Genomic DNA, 13144 nt, shown 5'->3' with positions numbered 1-13144 from the left:
TCCCATAAGGTGGCGGTAGAGGGGAGCTCGTGTCTTTTTTAATCTAAGTAAATGTATTATGCCAAATGTGCTTTGTAAAGGTTATTGGGGAGCTATTTCAAATGTTTACCATTGCCTATCTGCTGGAATCCAAGGAGGCAACAGAAAAGTCACAGAGGAGAAAGCGCAGACAGAGCCAAAGAAAATGGCATATAAACCAGATGAGGTATTGTCTTTTTTAAATCCTGCATTGCTTAAGAACATAAAATTGAAAATATGCAAAAGGAGAGCAAGAAGAAATGCTTCAATTTTTAAATTGAATTTTTATAGGACATTGTTACATATGATATCACAACATAAAGGGTTCACTCTTCCACCAAACAAACAATCAGATCATCACCTACAAGCTCCATAAATACTAGTTGCAATTATACCATCCATTTATTTCCGATACCAAATGCTTATCCTTCTTTCCCTCTTTATTTTCTTCTGCAGCTGTAGAATTCCATACAGAAGTGCTTCAGCTGTGGGTGGGCAGCCTAACATAAAAAGGAACAATGTCATTTATCCAATAACATAACCACAATCAAAGGGAATAGCAACTCTTGCGAATGAATTTAATTTGAATGGCGATGTAACCGTGCAACGCAAATTTGGCTCTTGGGTTTCAGGTAGACTTTTCTCCCCCCCCAACCCCCCATGACTCCATCCATCTCCACAGGAACCCTCGAGTAGCTCACCCCAACTGGTCATTCTTCATGAACAGTGAGCACTGGCAGGTTATTCCATACGAGGAGCACCAGAGTTGCGCCTGTCTTCAGTTGACGAGTAAAGACACGCTGTCCAGCAGGGCTGGCTGGACCAGCAGTGGGGGAACCCTGCATGATTTCCCCCGCACCAACCTAGAGGTTCAATTGCAAGAGCCCCAGCTGCTGCTCCAGCTGAAGCGACGGGGACCGGGAATCAAATCTGGAACCTCTTGGTCTGCACGGCCCAGCTACACGCCTCGCTTTACCAACTGAGCCATCCGGGGGTGCTTGGTTTCAGGGAGTTAACCCCCACCAACTGAATTGAATTTCTCCCCTACAACCCCACCTTTCTCTGATGGTCACATGCTTTTCACCTTATTCCACCATTGAATCTGGTCCTGAGTTGGTAGAGGCGAGGGAAAGATGCACGTCTCTGCTCTTTATCCTTTCACTGCACCGAGTCAAGAGGCACCAGTTCATTTTATGACTTCATTTCCCTATTTTCTGACTGATACGTAGGAAGGTGTGACCATGTCACAGTGTCCCAATTAACCATGCTCAGTAAGTTAATGTAGCATTGCTAATTTGGCAATTTTCTCTTGGATAACTGCACTCACCTGGGACATAAATATCTACTGGTACAATTCTGTCACAGCCCCTCACCACGGCATAGGAGTAATGGTAATAACCACCGCCATTTGCACAGCTGCAAGAACAAAGTCATTGTTAGAACTTCCGCCTCCAATGTGTGAGCAACACGATTAATGTACTGTTAAAATTTGAATGGCAGTGTGAAACTCAGTAACACGCTCACCTGCCCATGGAGACTACATAGCGAGGTTCAGGCATCTGATCATAAACCTGCACAACACAACACAGAATTCACCTGTACATCATGTAATCGTTTGTTGGTTTACCATGCAGCACTTTTAAAAAAAATTCTGACATCTGGGGTTCAGTTTCGTGGAAGCTGCCCGCCCTACAGCAACATGCCGAAGTGGCCACTCATCACGATGAGCCTAGACAATAGGCTATTTGACCATGAACATGCTGGGGCTCTTTTTTTTCCCTCCAGAAAAGAGAAGGTTGAGGGGTGACCCATGAGTTCTTTAAAATTATGAAGGGGTTCGATGGGGTAGACCTAGAGAAGATGTTTCGACTTTGTGGGGGGAACAGCAAAACTCGGGGTCATAAATATAAGATACAAGGAATTCAGGAGAAACTTATTTACTGAGAGTGTGGCGGAACTCGCTACCACAGGGAGTGGTTGAGGCGAATAGCACAGATGCATTTAAGGGGAAGCTAGATTAATACATGAGGGAGAAAGGAATAGAAGATTATGCTGATAGGGTTTGATGAAGTAGGGTGGGTGGAGGTCTGTGTGGAGCATAAACACTGGCATAGACCATTTGGGCCAAATGGCCTGTTTCTGTGCTGTAAATTCGATGTAATGGACAGCGTCACAACCCAGCCCAATCCTGTAGTCAACCAACATCCCGACAGAGCTTCCAGCAGGGGATCAGTCGCTCCATAGAGATCTCTGGCAGGAGCACTGGCTGGTGGTCCCCATCCCTATCCCAGGGGCCTCCCAGAGTGTCTCGACTGAGGCGATCAGTTGAGGGAGCAGTCTTGAGTTGAACCCCCTGGTTGGCTTTACTACTGCACCAGATTCCAGAAAAACCCGTGCTTGCCTGCAAAGTAACAGATTTTCACACATCCTTTGCTGATTAAAAATAAAAGCATTATTGTTTTGCAGTAGAAATAATTTCACAGAACAACTTGTCTTAAGAGGAACAAAAAACAGAAAAGGGCTGGGAACACAGCAGGGCAATCAGCTATGTGGCAAAAAAGAGTGTGTCCGGGTTGTACCCGTCAGAAGAACAGTTCCGATGACGGAGACTAATCTGTAACGTTGGCTGTTCTCGCCACAGATCCTAGCGGGTTGGCCCGCTGTGTGTTTCCAGCTTTCTCAGTTATTATTTCCCATTTGCAGTATTTTAGTTTTTAATTTGTGTTAAGCGGAGGAATCCTATAGAAGACACACAGACAACCACACAACCATCAGGTTACCTTTCGAAGAGCTGGAGCCATTTTGTTTGTGAGAGTGCCAGCCACGATCATGACGTCTGACTGCCGAGGGCTGGCACGGAAGACGATGCCGAACCTGTCCATGTCGTACCTGGGCGCTGCCATGTGCATCATCTCGACGGCACAGCAGGCGAGCCCAAAGGTCATGGGCCACAAAGAACTCTGAAAGCATTGGGGGAGGGGAAAAATAAATGAATGCTTCCCACTTCTAATCGATAGTTTCAAAAAATGCTCACAATTGCGACATGTGCAGCAAACAGAATAGGGATAAAGGGAGAAATGATGACTGTAGGCTCTACTGCTTCTGAATATGGTGCCGAGTATTGCCCTAAATATTAAAAGGCGCTCCTAGTGTCCCCAAACTGCACTCTAGTACAAAAAAGCCAAAAGCAGCAATAAAATGATGCCACGTCCTTAAACACAGTTAGTTAACATAGCTCTATACAGGAAACTTTTTTTTATCCGGCACGGACGGGACCGACGTGGTGCCGGTTCATCAAAAATTCCAGATAACTGAACACTATAGTAAAAGATACGGAGCTGAGAGCTCCGTATGAAGCAACAAAGCAACAAAGCTTCAGAACAATGGCCACAAGTTGCAAGCGTCTCCATAGCTTAGCAACAGCTGCAGCCACACCCTTGCACAGCAACAAATGGAGGAAGGCAAGTAATAAAAGTTACCTGAACCTACTCCTGAACTTTGCCGGTTAACCGAGATTTCCGGTTATTTAGGTGCTGGTAAATCGAGAGTTTCCTGTATATGCTCCTTTTTACAGTTACTTTCTTATCCATGTACACAGACTAATGTGGCCTCTTTGCAAATACAGCACTCACCCGCCGGGCCCAATTTATCAGCTCATCTAGTTTTGTGACGACGTACTCCCCTTTGTTGCTGGGAAGTAAGGACTTCTTGGCGGCCACTGCAGAGCTCGTCTGCTTTGCTAGTGCGGAGCTGCAAACAAACAATTCCAGTTCCATTTAGAAACTGCCTGAAGACCTGATTCTGGCTGAAATCAGCGGAGCCTTTTAAATGGGTTAGTACTTATTGAACTGCTTGAAATAGCCGGCACGCTGAATATGTTACTTAAAGCGGCGCCTTTGCAATTGACTCCTATGTAATAGACAATGTTCAGCGCCCGATATTGCCTGTCTTAAGCGTGGACGGTACGAGTGGTGGGGAGTGTTCTACAAAATGTGTACTATTCTGTATTATCCCTACAATTATCATTTTAATGACATTTCCACGACAACTTAACCACATTGACAAGTACCTGACACAAATGGTGGATTCGTTTTAGAAACGATGTTTGAATTTACCTGTCTGCATTTTCTGTCACCGTGGTCTGATGGAGACACCGTGATTGATTAGCAAGGAGTGAATTGGGTCTGGAAAAAAAAGACAGTAAATAAATAAGGTGCACAGAGTGTTAGTACAGTCACCTTATTAATATTTCCTTCATAGTAACAATCACAGTATTTCAAAATAATTCATCCTACGCAAAGCATTCTGAGATGTTTCTCAGATACGATAAGGCATTATAGAAAGGCATTATATACCATGCTGTAAAAACATACGAAACAGGTAAGTGACACAGCACAAAGCTCCAATTCACTGCATCCTGGAATGAATAGGCAGAAAGATTCCCGAACAGTGAGCACCTGGTATACAAACAGAAAATGCTGAAAATACTCAGCAGGTCAGGCAGCTTCTGTGGAGACAGAAGCAGAGTTAACGTTTCAGGTTGTTGGCCTTTCGTCAGAACCTGAAACGTTGACTGTTTCTCCCCCCACCAATGTTGCCTGACCTGCTGAGTATTTCCAGCGGTTTCTGTTTTAATTTCAGATTTCCAGCATCCACTGTATTTTGCTTTTTGTTTTAGCGAGCACCTGGTCTCAGCCTTGCCATCTTGGGGAGGCAGTGAAGGGAGATCAAGAACTTTGCCACAAGGCGAGATCCAAGTCACCTAACCACTCTCCAAGCAAGGAGCTGAAGAGTGGGTTTCAATCCCTCTTCGCACAGGAATGATGGGCACAGTAACAATGCACAACAGCAACTTGCATTGGTATGGCGCTTCTCAGGTAAAAGAAATATCGCAGAGCACTTAGCAAGTGGGTAAAAGGTGAACAGTAAGCAGGGTAAAAGGAGGAAACTGATCTGGCCTTTACGAGACTCGAGTCGCACGCTATGTGGCTGACACTGTCAGGGCAACTAGGGTTGGGCAATAAATATCATCTGGTCAGTGCTCCCCATATCCCCAGAACAAATATTTTTTTAAAACACGGTCATTTAGCGAACTGCTGTTTGTGGGCTCTTGCTGTGCACAAACTGGCCGCCCTGTTTACCTACATAACAAGTGATTGCACTTCAAAAGGGATTAGCTGCGAAGGGCTGTGGGACATCCAGAGGACGTGAAAGCCACTTTATAAAGGCAGGTTCATCCTTTCTTTTTAATTATTGGATTCGAAAATTGTAACAATTATCATTAAAAAATCTCACGTCGAGATTTTCATTTTCTTTAAGCAAAGTTACATGAATGAGATTAGTGTTTATGGTAGTAACAACAGTACAAACAACAACTTGTATTTATATAGCGCCTTTAACACAGTAAAACGTTTCAAGGGGCTTCACAAGAGCTTTATCAAACAAAATTTGACACCGAGCCACATAAGGAGATGTTAGGACAGGTGACCAAAAGCTTAGTCAAAGAGGTAGGTTTTAAGGAGCAGCTTAAAAGGAGGAAAGAGAGGTAGAGAGGTTTAGGGAAGGAATCCCAGAGCTTGGGGCCTAGGCAGCTGAAGGCACGGCCACCAATGGTTGAGCGATTAAAATCAGGGATGCGCAAGAGGCCAGAATTAGAGGAGCATAGATATCTCGGGGGGTTGTGGGGCTGGAGGAGATTAGAGAGATAGGGAGGGACGAGGCCATGGAGGGATTTGAAAACACAAAGGATAGAAACACGATAAAAAGATGCATTCAAGATTCCTGCACTGGGTAAAGTCTCTGACTAGATCTAGGGCAGAGGGACTGCTGAAATAGTTATCCAAGCTCTGAGCTGATGAGTTCCACAAGGAGACCTTGTTAAAATGTTTCCTATGTCCTAGCAGCAAAACTTTAGAGCTTTTTTTAAAACACTAAAGCTCAGCAGAATGAAGCAAGCTAATAGACTCAGGACCCACGGTTTAATCTTCCTGTTATTTGACAGCTGTACAAAGCATTTCCCACAACTCTAAATATGTACCTCCTACAGAATACTTCTGATTCCACACTTGACACTACCATACGTGAGGGACTGATCTAGTGGTTGCCTTGTAACAGGGCCAACAGGTGCACTCGCAAGATGGGGGCTGAACCTAACAGGTGCTGCATAAACAAAGAATTTAAAGCGTTTGTTAAATGTGGCACTTTTTACAAGTTGGGCTCAAAAGTTGAGGACAAGCAGCTAGCTAATCATCTAAGGGTTTAGAATCTACAAATATCATTAACCTGGGTCTTTTAGAGTATTAACATTTTCATTCAAAATATTCCTATTATCTGTCTTAGTCTCAACTTCACAGCTTTGAAGCAGAATTTTGGTATTATGTAAATACTGTAGCAGATTTAACACCTCATATATAAGCACTGCATTTTGAATACCATTTGGCTATCAAATTCTCTGCATCAACTGCAATCTTGCCATCTTGACGGGGGAAAAGTAAAGGACAAAATGAAAGCAGCTGATGTAACACAGCACAATACTCTGCAAAACATGAAAGGGATTAGAACAATCAATACCAACAACCGCCCACCCCCCGAAAAAATTCATGACTGGGATGGCAAAATTAACACTGACTGTTAAAAGGATAACAAGATATGGGCCGAGAATGTTAACCTATCTTCTTCTTTCAGACGCTGACTGACCTGCTATGCATTTTCTGTTTATACCATATTTCCATAATTCATCGTTTTTTTTTGTACCTCTAGATCAAAAACAGTATTTTGTTGTTTTTAATGTGAGCCTAAAATTTCCAGCTTCTTGCAACATGTCCCATACCCTGCGGTGGGTCCGGTTTACAGCTGAACTAATCCTGCTCAGCATTGCCATGAGTGCAAAAGTCAGTATTCATCAGCCTTTTCGTCTAGAGATAACTGTTTTTACAAAGCAACATGAGGTTTATGGTTTTACCTGGAGACGAAGGTCACGAATCTGCCGAGGCGCAGAACTGCAAGAAGCAAGTAAAAATTAAATAAACCAAGTAATAACATTCTAAACAGGAAATAAATTTCAACCAATTACAGTTATTAACATTTGTTCACATTGCATAATATAGTTTAGATAGCTGGTAGTGAACCCAAGGGGGGAACTTTGCCAGCCCTGGGGAGGCAGGTTTGGAGGTGGGACTGCCGGGAAAATGGCAGAAACTGGGACCGGGTACCGAACCCGCGGCCAGCCCGCCTCTGTGCCATCTTCCCGGGAGGCAGGTCCCCGACTCACGCAGGGACCCGTCTCCTCGAGGCGGGAAGGGGATTACAGCCACTTAACTGCCTGTTAACAGGTAGTTAAGAGGCAGTTAAGAGGCTTATCCCCATCTTACCAACGCAAGTGCGGGCTTCCCGACGTCGAGAAACCCCGCCAGGGTCAGCGAGGCGAGCAGTGGGACTGCGGGGGTGAGAGGGGTCCAAAAGTGCATTGTGGAGTTGAGTGATGGGCGTAAGTGTGGAGAGGTAAGTATGGGAGGTGAGTGAAAAGTGTTGGAAAAAGTTTCCTTACCTTTGTTTCTTCCTGCAGGCTTCAACCCTTGGGGATCCGGAGCTGCCTCATCTCCACGGCAGAGATGACAGAATGGCTGCTGCATGCTCCGATGCAACAGCCTCTGATTTCTGCTCAGAAAAGAGGTTTGGTGAGTCTTGAGTACAAGGACTCACCAAAGAACAGAGGTTGTCAGTGTTTGACAGCTTCTCAAAGCTGTCAAATGATGACAATTCATCTGTCAAAAATTTTTGACAGATGAAACGTCATACACTGACATTCTCTGTCACCGGCTTTCCCTTAGTTAGTCTGCTAAGCCCACAGGGCGGGTTTAACAAGGCCAATCAAGGGAAAATAGCGTGGGTTGGCCGGACATCATTGGGGGCGGGACTGAAACCCAACAACCAGCAGTCCCGCCCCCAACACGCCCACATTAATATCATTTATAAGAACGCTAAGGGGGGAATTTTGAGAACAAAGTTTGACCAGTTTGCAAAGAGCACCAGGACACAAAATACATCCTTAATATTAACTCTCAGCTGTGACAGTATAAAATACACATGGAGGTTGCACGGTTTGTATGAACTGCCACAAACAAGCCTGTTACTTCATCTTTACATGTTCAAAATGTACATCGCTTTTTTTATTCATCTGCAAAAGTCATTGCAACAAATTTACAAAGTAAAATATTATACACAAAATGCGTATTTCATAAGACGAAACTAAAGAGTAGAAAGTAATAACTATTACATTTTCAACGTCAGGTTGCAGTTTCCACTTCTAAAATGTTGCCCTCATTTTTATTTTAATATAACAACTTACATTTATATATTTTTAAAATAATTCTCAGGATGTGGGCGTTGCTGGCAAGGCCGGCGTTTGTTGCCCATCCCTAGTTACCCACAAGAAGGTGGTGGTGAGTCGCCTTCTTGAACCGCTGCAGTCCACTTAGTAAAGCGTAAAAGATGCTTCACAGGAGCATAATCAGACAAAAACTGACACCGGCCCAAAGGAGGAGACATTAGGACAGGTGCCCAAAAGCTTGGTCAGAGGTAGGTTTTAAGGAGTGTCCTAAAGAAGGAGGTGGAGATGTTTCTGGAGGGGATTCTAGAGTTCAGGGCCTAGAGATCCGAAGGCACGACCTCCAATGGTGGGGTGAAGGAAGTCTGGATGCACAAGAGGCCAGAATTGGTGGAACGCAAACTTCTTAGAGGGTTGTAAGGCTGATAGAGGTTACAGAGATAGGGAGGGGCAAGGCTGTGGACGGATTTGAATACAAGCATTAGAATTTTAAAATCGAGGTGTTCGTGAACCGGGAGCCAATAAAGGTTAGCGAGCGTAACGGTGATAGGCGAACGGGACTTGGTGCGAGTGAGGATACAGACAGCAGAGCTTTGGATAAGTTCAAGTTTGGTGGGTGTAAGATGGGAGGCCAGCTAGACGAGCCTTCGAGCAGTCAAGTCTGGATGTAACAAAAGCACAGATGAAATGTATCTAAACCCTCCGGGACCAAGGCATGACCGGCATTGTGGTAAGAGTGGACTTGACTTATAATCATAGAATTTTACAGTTGCCCCCATCATGCTTATACCAGCTCTCTGATACAACTATCCATTCAGTCTCATTTCCCTGCTCTTTCCCGATACCCTCGTAAAATGATCTACTTCAAATTTTAAAAGTTATTATTGTGAATTCTGCTTCCACCATTGCTGCTCGTAAAGCATTGCATTCTAACATGGAATTCCCCACCTGAAACAGTGGTGGACGGAGAATCCATAATTAATCACATTTTGCATGGAAAAATATTAAAATCAGATTCACATCAAAGTATACTACCTTCGCTAAGTAAAATAAATAACTTGTATATACATTCCTATATGCAGAGTAATGTCGAAGTGGATAATTAGTCACAGCAGATCTTGCAATAATTAATTACGAGGCAGGGGTGGTTGCCACAGCAACAACTGTTTTGACACGAGGCCGCGATAGCTTTTCTTTTGGTCTCATTACTCGTGAAATCTGAAACACTAGATTATTTCTATTGGCGCAAAGAAGATTAAGAAAAAATTTAACTAAGATATTTTAAATCCACTACCTTAAACATTCACTCCCTCCACTATCGGCGTACCATGGCTGCAGTGTGTACCATCTACAAGATGCACTGCAGCAACTCGCCAAGGCTTCTTCGGCAGCACCTCCCAAACCCGCGACCTCTTCCACCTAGAAGGACAAGGGCAGCAGGTGCAAGGGAACACCACCACCTCCAAGTTCCCTTCCAACTCACACACCATCCTGACTTGGAAGTATATTGGCTGTTCCTTCATTGTCGCTGGGTCAAAATCCTGGAACTCCCTCCCTAACAGCACTGTGGGAGTACCTTCACCACACGGACTGCAGCGGTTCAAGGCGGCGGCTCACCACCACCTTCTCAAGGGCAATTAGGGATGGGCAATACGCTCACATCTCAAAATATTTTTTTTTTTTAAATTATGAAGAGTTTTGATAGGTTCAATAGGGAGAGACCATGTCCTCTGGTTTGGGAGTCTGACGAGGACACCTTAATTTAAAATCGCCACTAAGAGAGTGAAGAGAGAGGTTAGGAGAAGCTTCTTTACACAGAGGGTTGTTAGAGCAGGGAATGCTTTACCACAGGTAGTGGTTGAGGCAGAGACGTTAGCATATTTTGAGGGAAAATTGGATAAATACTGGAAGCAGAGAACGATACAGGGCTGTGGGGAGAGCGTGGGGCAGTGGGGTTAGCTGTGGACAAAATGCAAAACACAGATGCTGTGAAATATTCTGTGGACGGGTTCAAAACGCAAATATCAACTTGGGTTCTTTCCACAGATGCTGCCTGACCTGCGGAGTGTTTTTTGGGTTCGTTTTGGATCGCTCTCTGTAATCTCCTCCAGCCCTAGACCTTTGCGCTCCGCCTATTCTGGCCTTTTGAACAACCCTGATTTTAATCACCCCACCATTGGCAGTCGTGCCTTCAGCTGCCAAGGTCCTAAGCTCTAGAGTTCCCTCCCTAAACCTCTCCGCATTCTCTTTCCTCTGGTCACCTGTCCTAATATCTCCTTATGTGGCTCAGTGTCAGATTTTGTTTTTGTTTGATAACACTCCTGTGAAGTGCCTTGGGACGTTTTATTACATTAAAGACACAATGTAAATATAATTTATAAAAACAGAAAATGCTGAGCAGGTCAGGCAGCATCTGCGGAAAGAGAAACAGAGTTTACGTTTCAAGTCAATGGCCTTTCGTCAGAACAGGCTGTCAACTTGAAACGTTAACTCTGTTCCTCTCTCTCCACAGATGCTGCCTGACCTGCTGAGCATTTCCAGCATTTTCGGTTTTTATTTCAGATTTCCAGCATCTGCAGCATTTTTGCTTTTGCATAAATATAAACTGTTGCTGTTGTTGTTGCTCCAGCAAAGAGCCAGCACAGACAAAGATGGGCCGAATGGCCTCCTACATTTCCATGATTCAAAACAAAGTTAAATATACTGTACAAACACGGTTTCTATGTGCAAACTGGAAGCGATGTTTAATGGAGCAACAATCTGCAGCAGCGAGAGTCCGGGACACTGTCAAGGAGGAAAGGTCAGAGGCGGCCCGAGAGGTTTTATGGCCGCTTCAGACCAGCGAGAACGTGGCAGCCCGTCTCTCCGAGCGCGCTGACCGCAACCATGCCGCACCCGACTGGATATCCGCACCGCTGTGGAAATACAAACACTGTTAAAGGTTCGCTAGTCAGCAACGCACTTACCGCCCAGCGCCGCCATCTTACCCGGAACTTGGTGCAGCGCCGAATAGCGTCCGCTGGAACTTGGTGCAGCGCCGAATAAGATCCCCACCACGCAACATGCACGGAAAGGTCCGAGTCACAAGGAATTAAAAAAATAATTAACACTCCCCCCCACACACACACACAATCAGGAGGAATGAGTCATCTCATTTTTGGTTCGTTGCCTTTTATTTTTATGAATTTATTTTTAATATCCTGTGTAAAACGACAAAATATCAAGGATTTAAAATTTAAAAAACTTCTAGCCGTCCCTGGGTGGGCTCGAACCACCAACCTTTCGGTTAACAGCCGAACGCGCTAACCGATTGCGCCACAGAGACCAACCTGTCTACAACAGTGGCAAAAAGGCTAGAAAAAAGGTAGAGGACCACCGGAGGCGCTGCTGCACACCCTATGAGGAAATCTAGGCCCAGGCTTGTGAAGATAAAAGAAAAGGCCTCGATGCCTTTCACCGAGAACTCACGGCCGCAATGCAGAGAGAGTTTGATAAAAAGGTTGATTAAACCACACACACACGGGCTCTCCTCACAGACTTTCGCTTTTGTTCTTTCCTCTCCCTGCCCTTACACTTACTTAAAAAACCATTTACATCTCCAACTTTTTCCCACAGTCGCCGACCTGAAACGTTAACTCTTTTTCTCTCTCTCTCTCTACACACAGGCTGCCTTGACCAGCATTTTCTGTTTTCTATTTATTTCACATCTCCTGACTGAGGCTCAGCCCCTCGCGCACTTAGGGCCTGGATCCGCTCTGCTCGACGTGGAGCCGAAATAGCTCAGTTGGGAGAGCGTTAGACTGAAGATCTAAAGGTCCCTGGTTCGATCCCGGGTTTCGGCAAAACTTTTTTTAACCTCACCCCCCCCCACTTTGGGTCTCCCTTTAAAACTGTAGCATTGGGACAGGGCCCCATTACATTTCCAATGGAGAGCATCTTTTTAAGCTTAGACAAAACACTGGGGGCGGGGGGGGGGGGAAATAAAAGTTTGTCTATTGGGACTGACTGATAATCAGGAAACTTTCAAATGTTGGTGTTCAGAGAGATTTGGGTGGCCATGCAGGTACAGCAAGCAATAAGGGAGGCAAATGGGATGTTGGCCTTTATTGCAAGGGGGTTGGAGTATAAGAGTGAGGAAGCCTTGCTACAATTGTACAGGGCCTTGGTGAGATCACACCTGGGGTACTGTGCACAGTTTTGATCTCCTAATCTAAGGAAGGATATGCTTGCCTTGGAGGCAGTGCAGCGAAGGTTCACTAGATTGATTCATGGGATGAGAGGGCTGTCCTATGTTAAAAGATGGTGTAGAATGGGCCGATACTCTCTGGAGTTTAGAAGAATGAGAGGTGATCTCATTGAAACATACAAGATTCTGAAGGGGATTGACAGGGTAGATGCTGAGAGGTTGTTTCCCCTGGCTGGTGTGTCCAGAACTAGGGGGCATAGTCTTAGGATAAGGGGTAGGCCATTTAAGACTGAGATGAGGAGGAATTTCTTCACTCAGAGGGTTGTGAATCTTTGGAATTCTCTGCCCCAGAGGGCTGTGAATGCTGAGTCTTTGAGTATATTCAAGGCTGAGATCGATAGATTTTTGGACTCTAGGGGAATCAAGGGATATGGAGATCGGGCAGGAAAGTGGAGTTGAGGTCGATGATCAGCCATGAGCTCATTGAATGGCGGAGCAAGCTCGATGGGCCGTATGGCCCACTACTGCTCTTACTTCTGATGTGCTTATGTTCTTATGAAACTCTTTACACTGAGTTTAAAAAGTGCTGGAAAGGCTCAGTGGGTCAGGCAGCC

The 13144-nt window shown here is 45.0% G+C and overlaps 1 protein-coding gene and 2 non-coding genes across 4 annotated transcripts; 1 reads left to right on the top strand and 2 right to left on the bottom strand.

Annotated features, from left to right (window-relative positions):
* Positions 1–282: 282 nt before the first annotated feature.
* ndufs7 (NADH:ubiquinone oxidoreductase core subunit S7) lies at positions 283–11385 on the bottom strand. 2 transcript variants are annotated; one of them, XM_086004528.1, is made up of 8 exons: positions 11311–11385; positions 6980–7016; positions 4134–4202; positions 3651–3768; positions 2799–2978; positions 1543–1589; positions 1346–1434; positions 283–518 (listed from the first exon to the last, which is right to left on the bottom strand). In XM_086004528.1, exons 1-8 carry the CDS (start codon positions 11324–11326, stop codon positions 421–423), a joined length of 654 nt encoding a protein of 217 aa, XP_085860654.1. In that variant the 5' UTR covers positions 11327–11385; the 3' UTR covers positions 283–420. The 2 variants fall into 2 exon arrangements, with proteins under 2 accessions (XP_085860654.1, XP_085860653.1); XM_086004527.1 differs by lacking the exons at positions 6980–7016; positions 11311–11385 and adding an exon at positions 6056–6180.
* Positions 11386–11595: 210 nt separating this feature from the next.
* Positions 11596–11669, bottom strand: trnan-guu (transfer RNA asparagine (anticodon GUU)). Its single transcript has one exon. It is a non-coding gene; the product is annotated as a tRNA-Asn (tRNA).
* A 444-nt stretch (positions 11670–12113) lies between these two features.
* trnaf-gaa (transfer RNA phenylalanine (anticodon GAA)) lies at positions 12114–12186 on the top strand. The gene has a single exon. It is a non-coding gene; the product is annotated as a tRNA-Phe (tRNA).
* Positions 12187–13144: the final 958 nt, after the last annotated feature.

Source organism: Somniosus microcephalus, chromosome 13, assembly GCF_052327205.1.
Source record: "Somniosus microcephalus isolate GS21.2 chromosome 13, FLI_Smic_1.0, whole genome shotgun sequence".
NCBI classification, from domain to species: Eukaryota; Metazoa; Chordata; class Chondrichthyes; order Squaliformes; family Somniosidae; genus Somniosus; species Somniosus microcephalus.
The sequence above is the reverse complement of the archived record's forward strand: the minus strand, read 5'-3'. Positions and strand labels throughout refer to the sequence as shown.

Excerpts from the sequence above, each read along its gene's own strand:
- ndufs7 (XM_086004528.1), bottom strand. Across the intron at positions 2,979-3,650 it reads TGATAAATTGGGCCCGGCGG|AGTTCTTTGTGGCCCATGAC; the intron begins GTGAGTGCTGTA and ends CAATGCTTTCAG. Across the intron at positions 1,590-2,798 it reads TGGCTCCAGCTCTTCGAAAG|GTTTATGATCAGATGCCTGA; the intron begins GTAACCTGATGG and ends TGTGTTGTGCAG.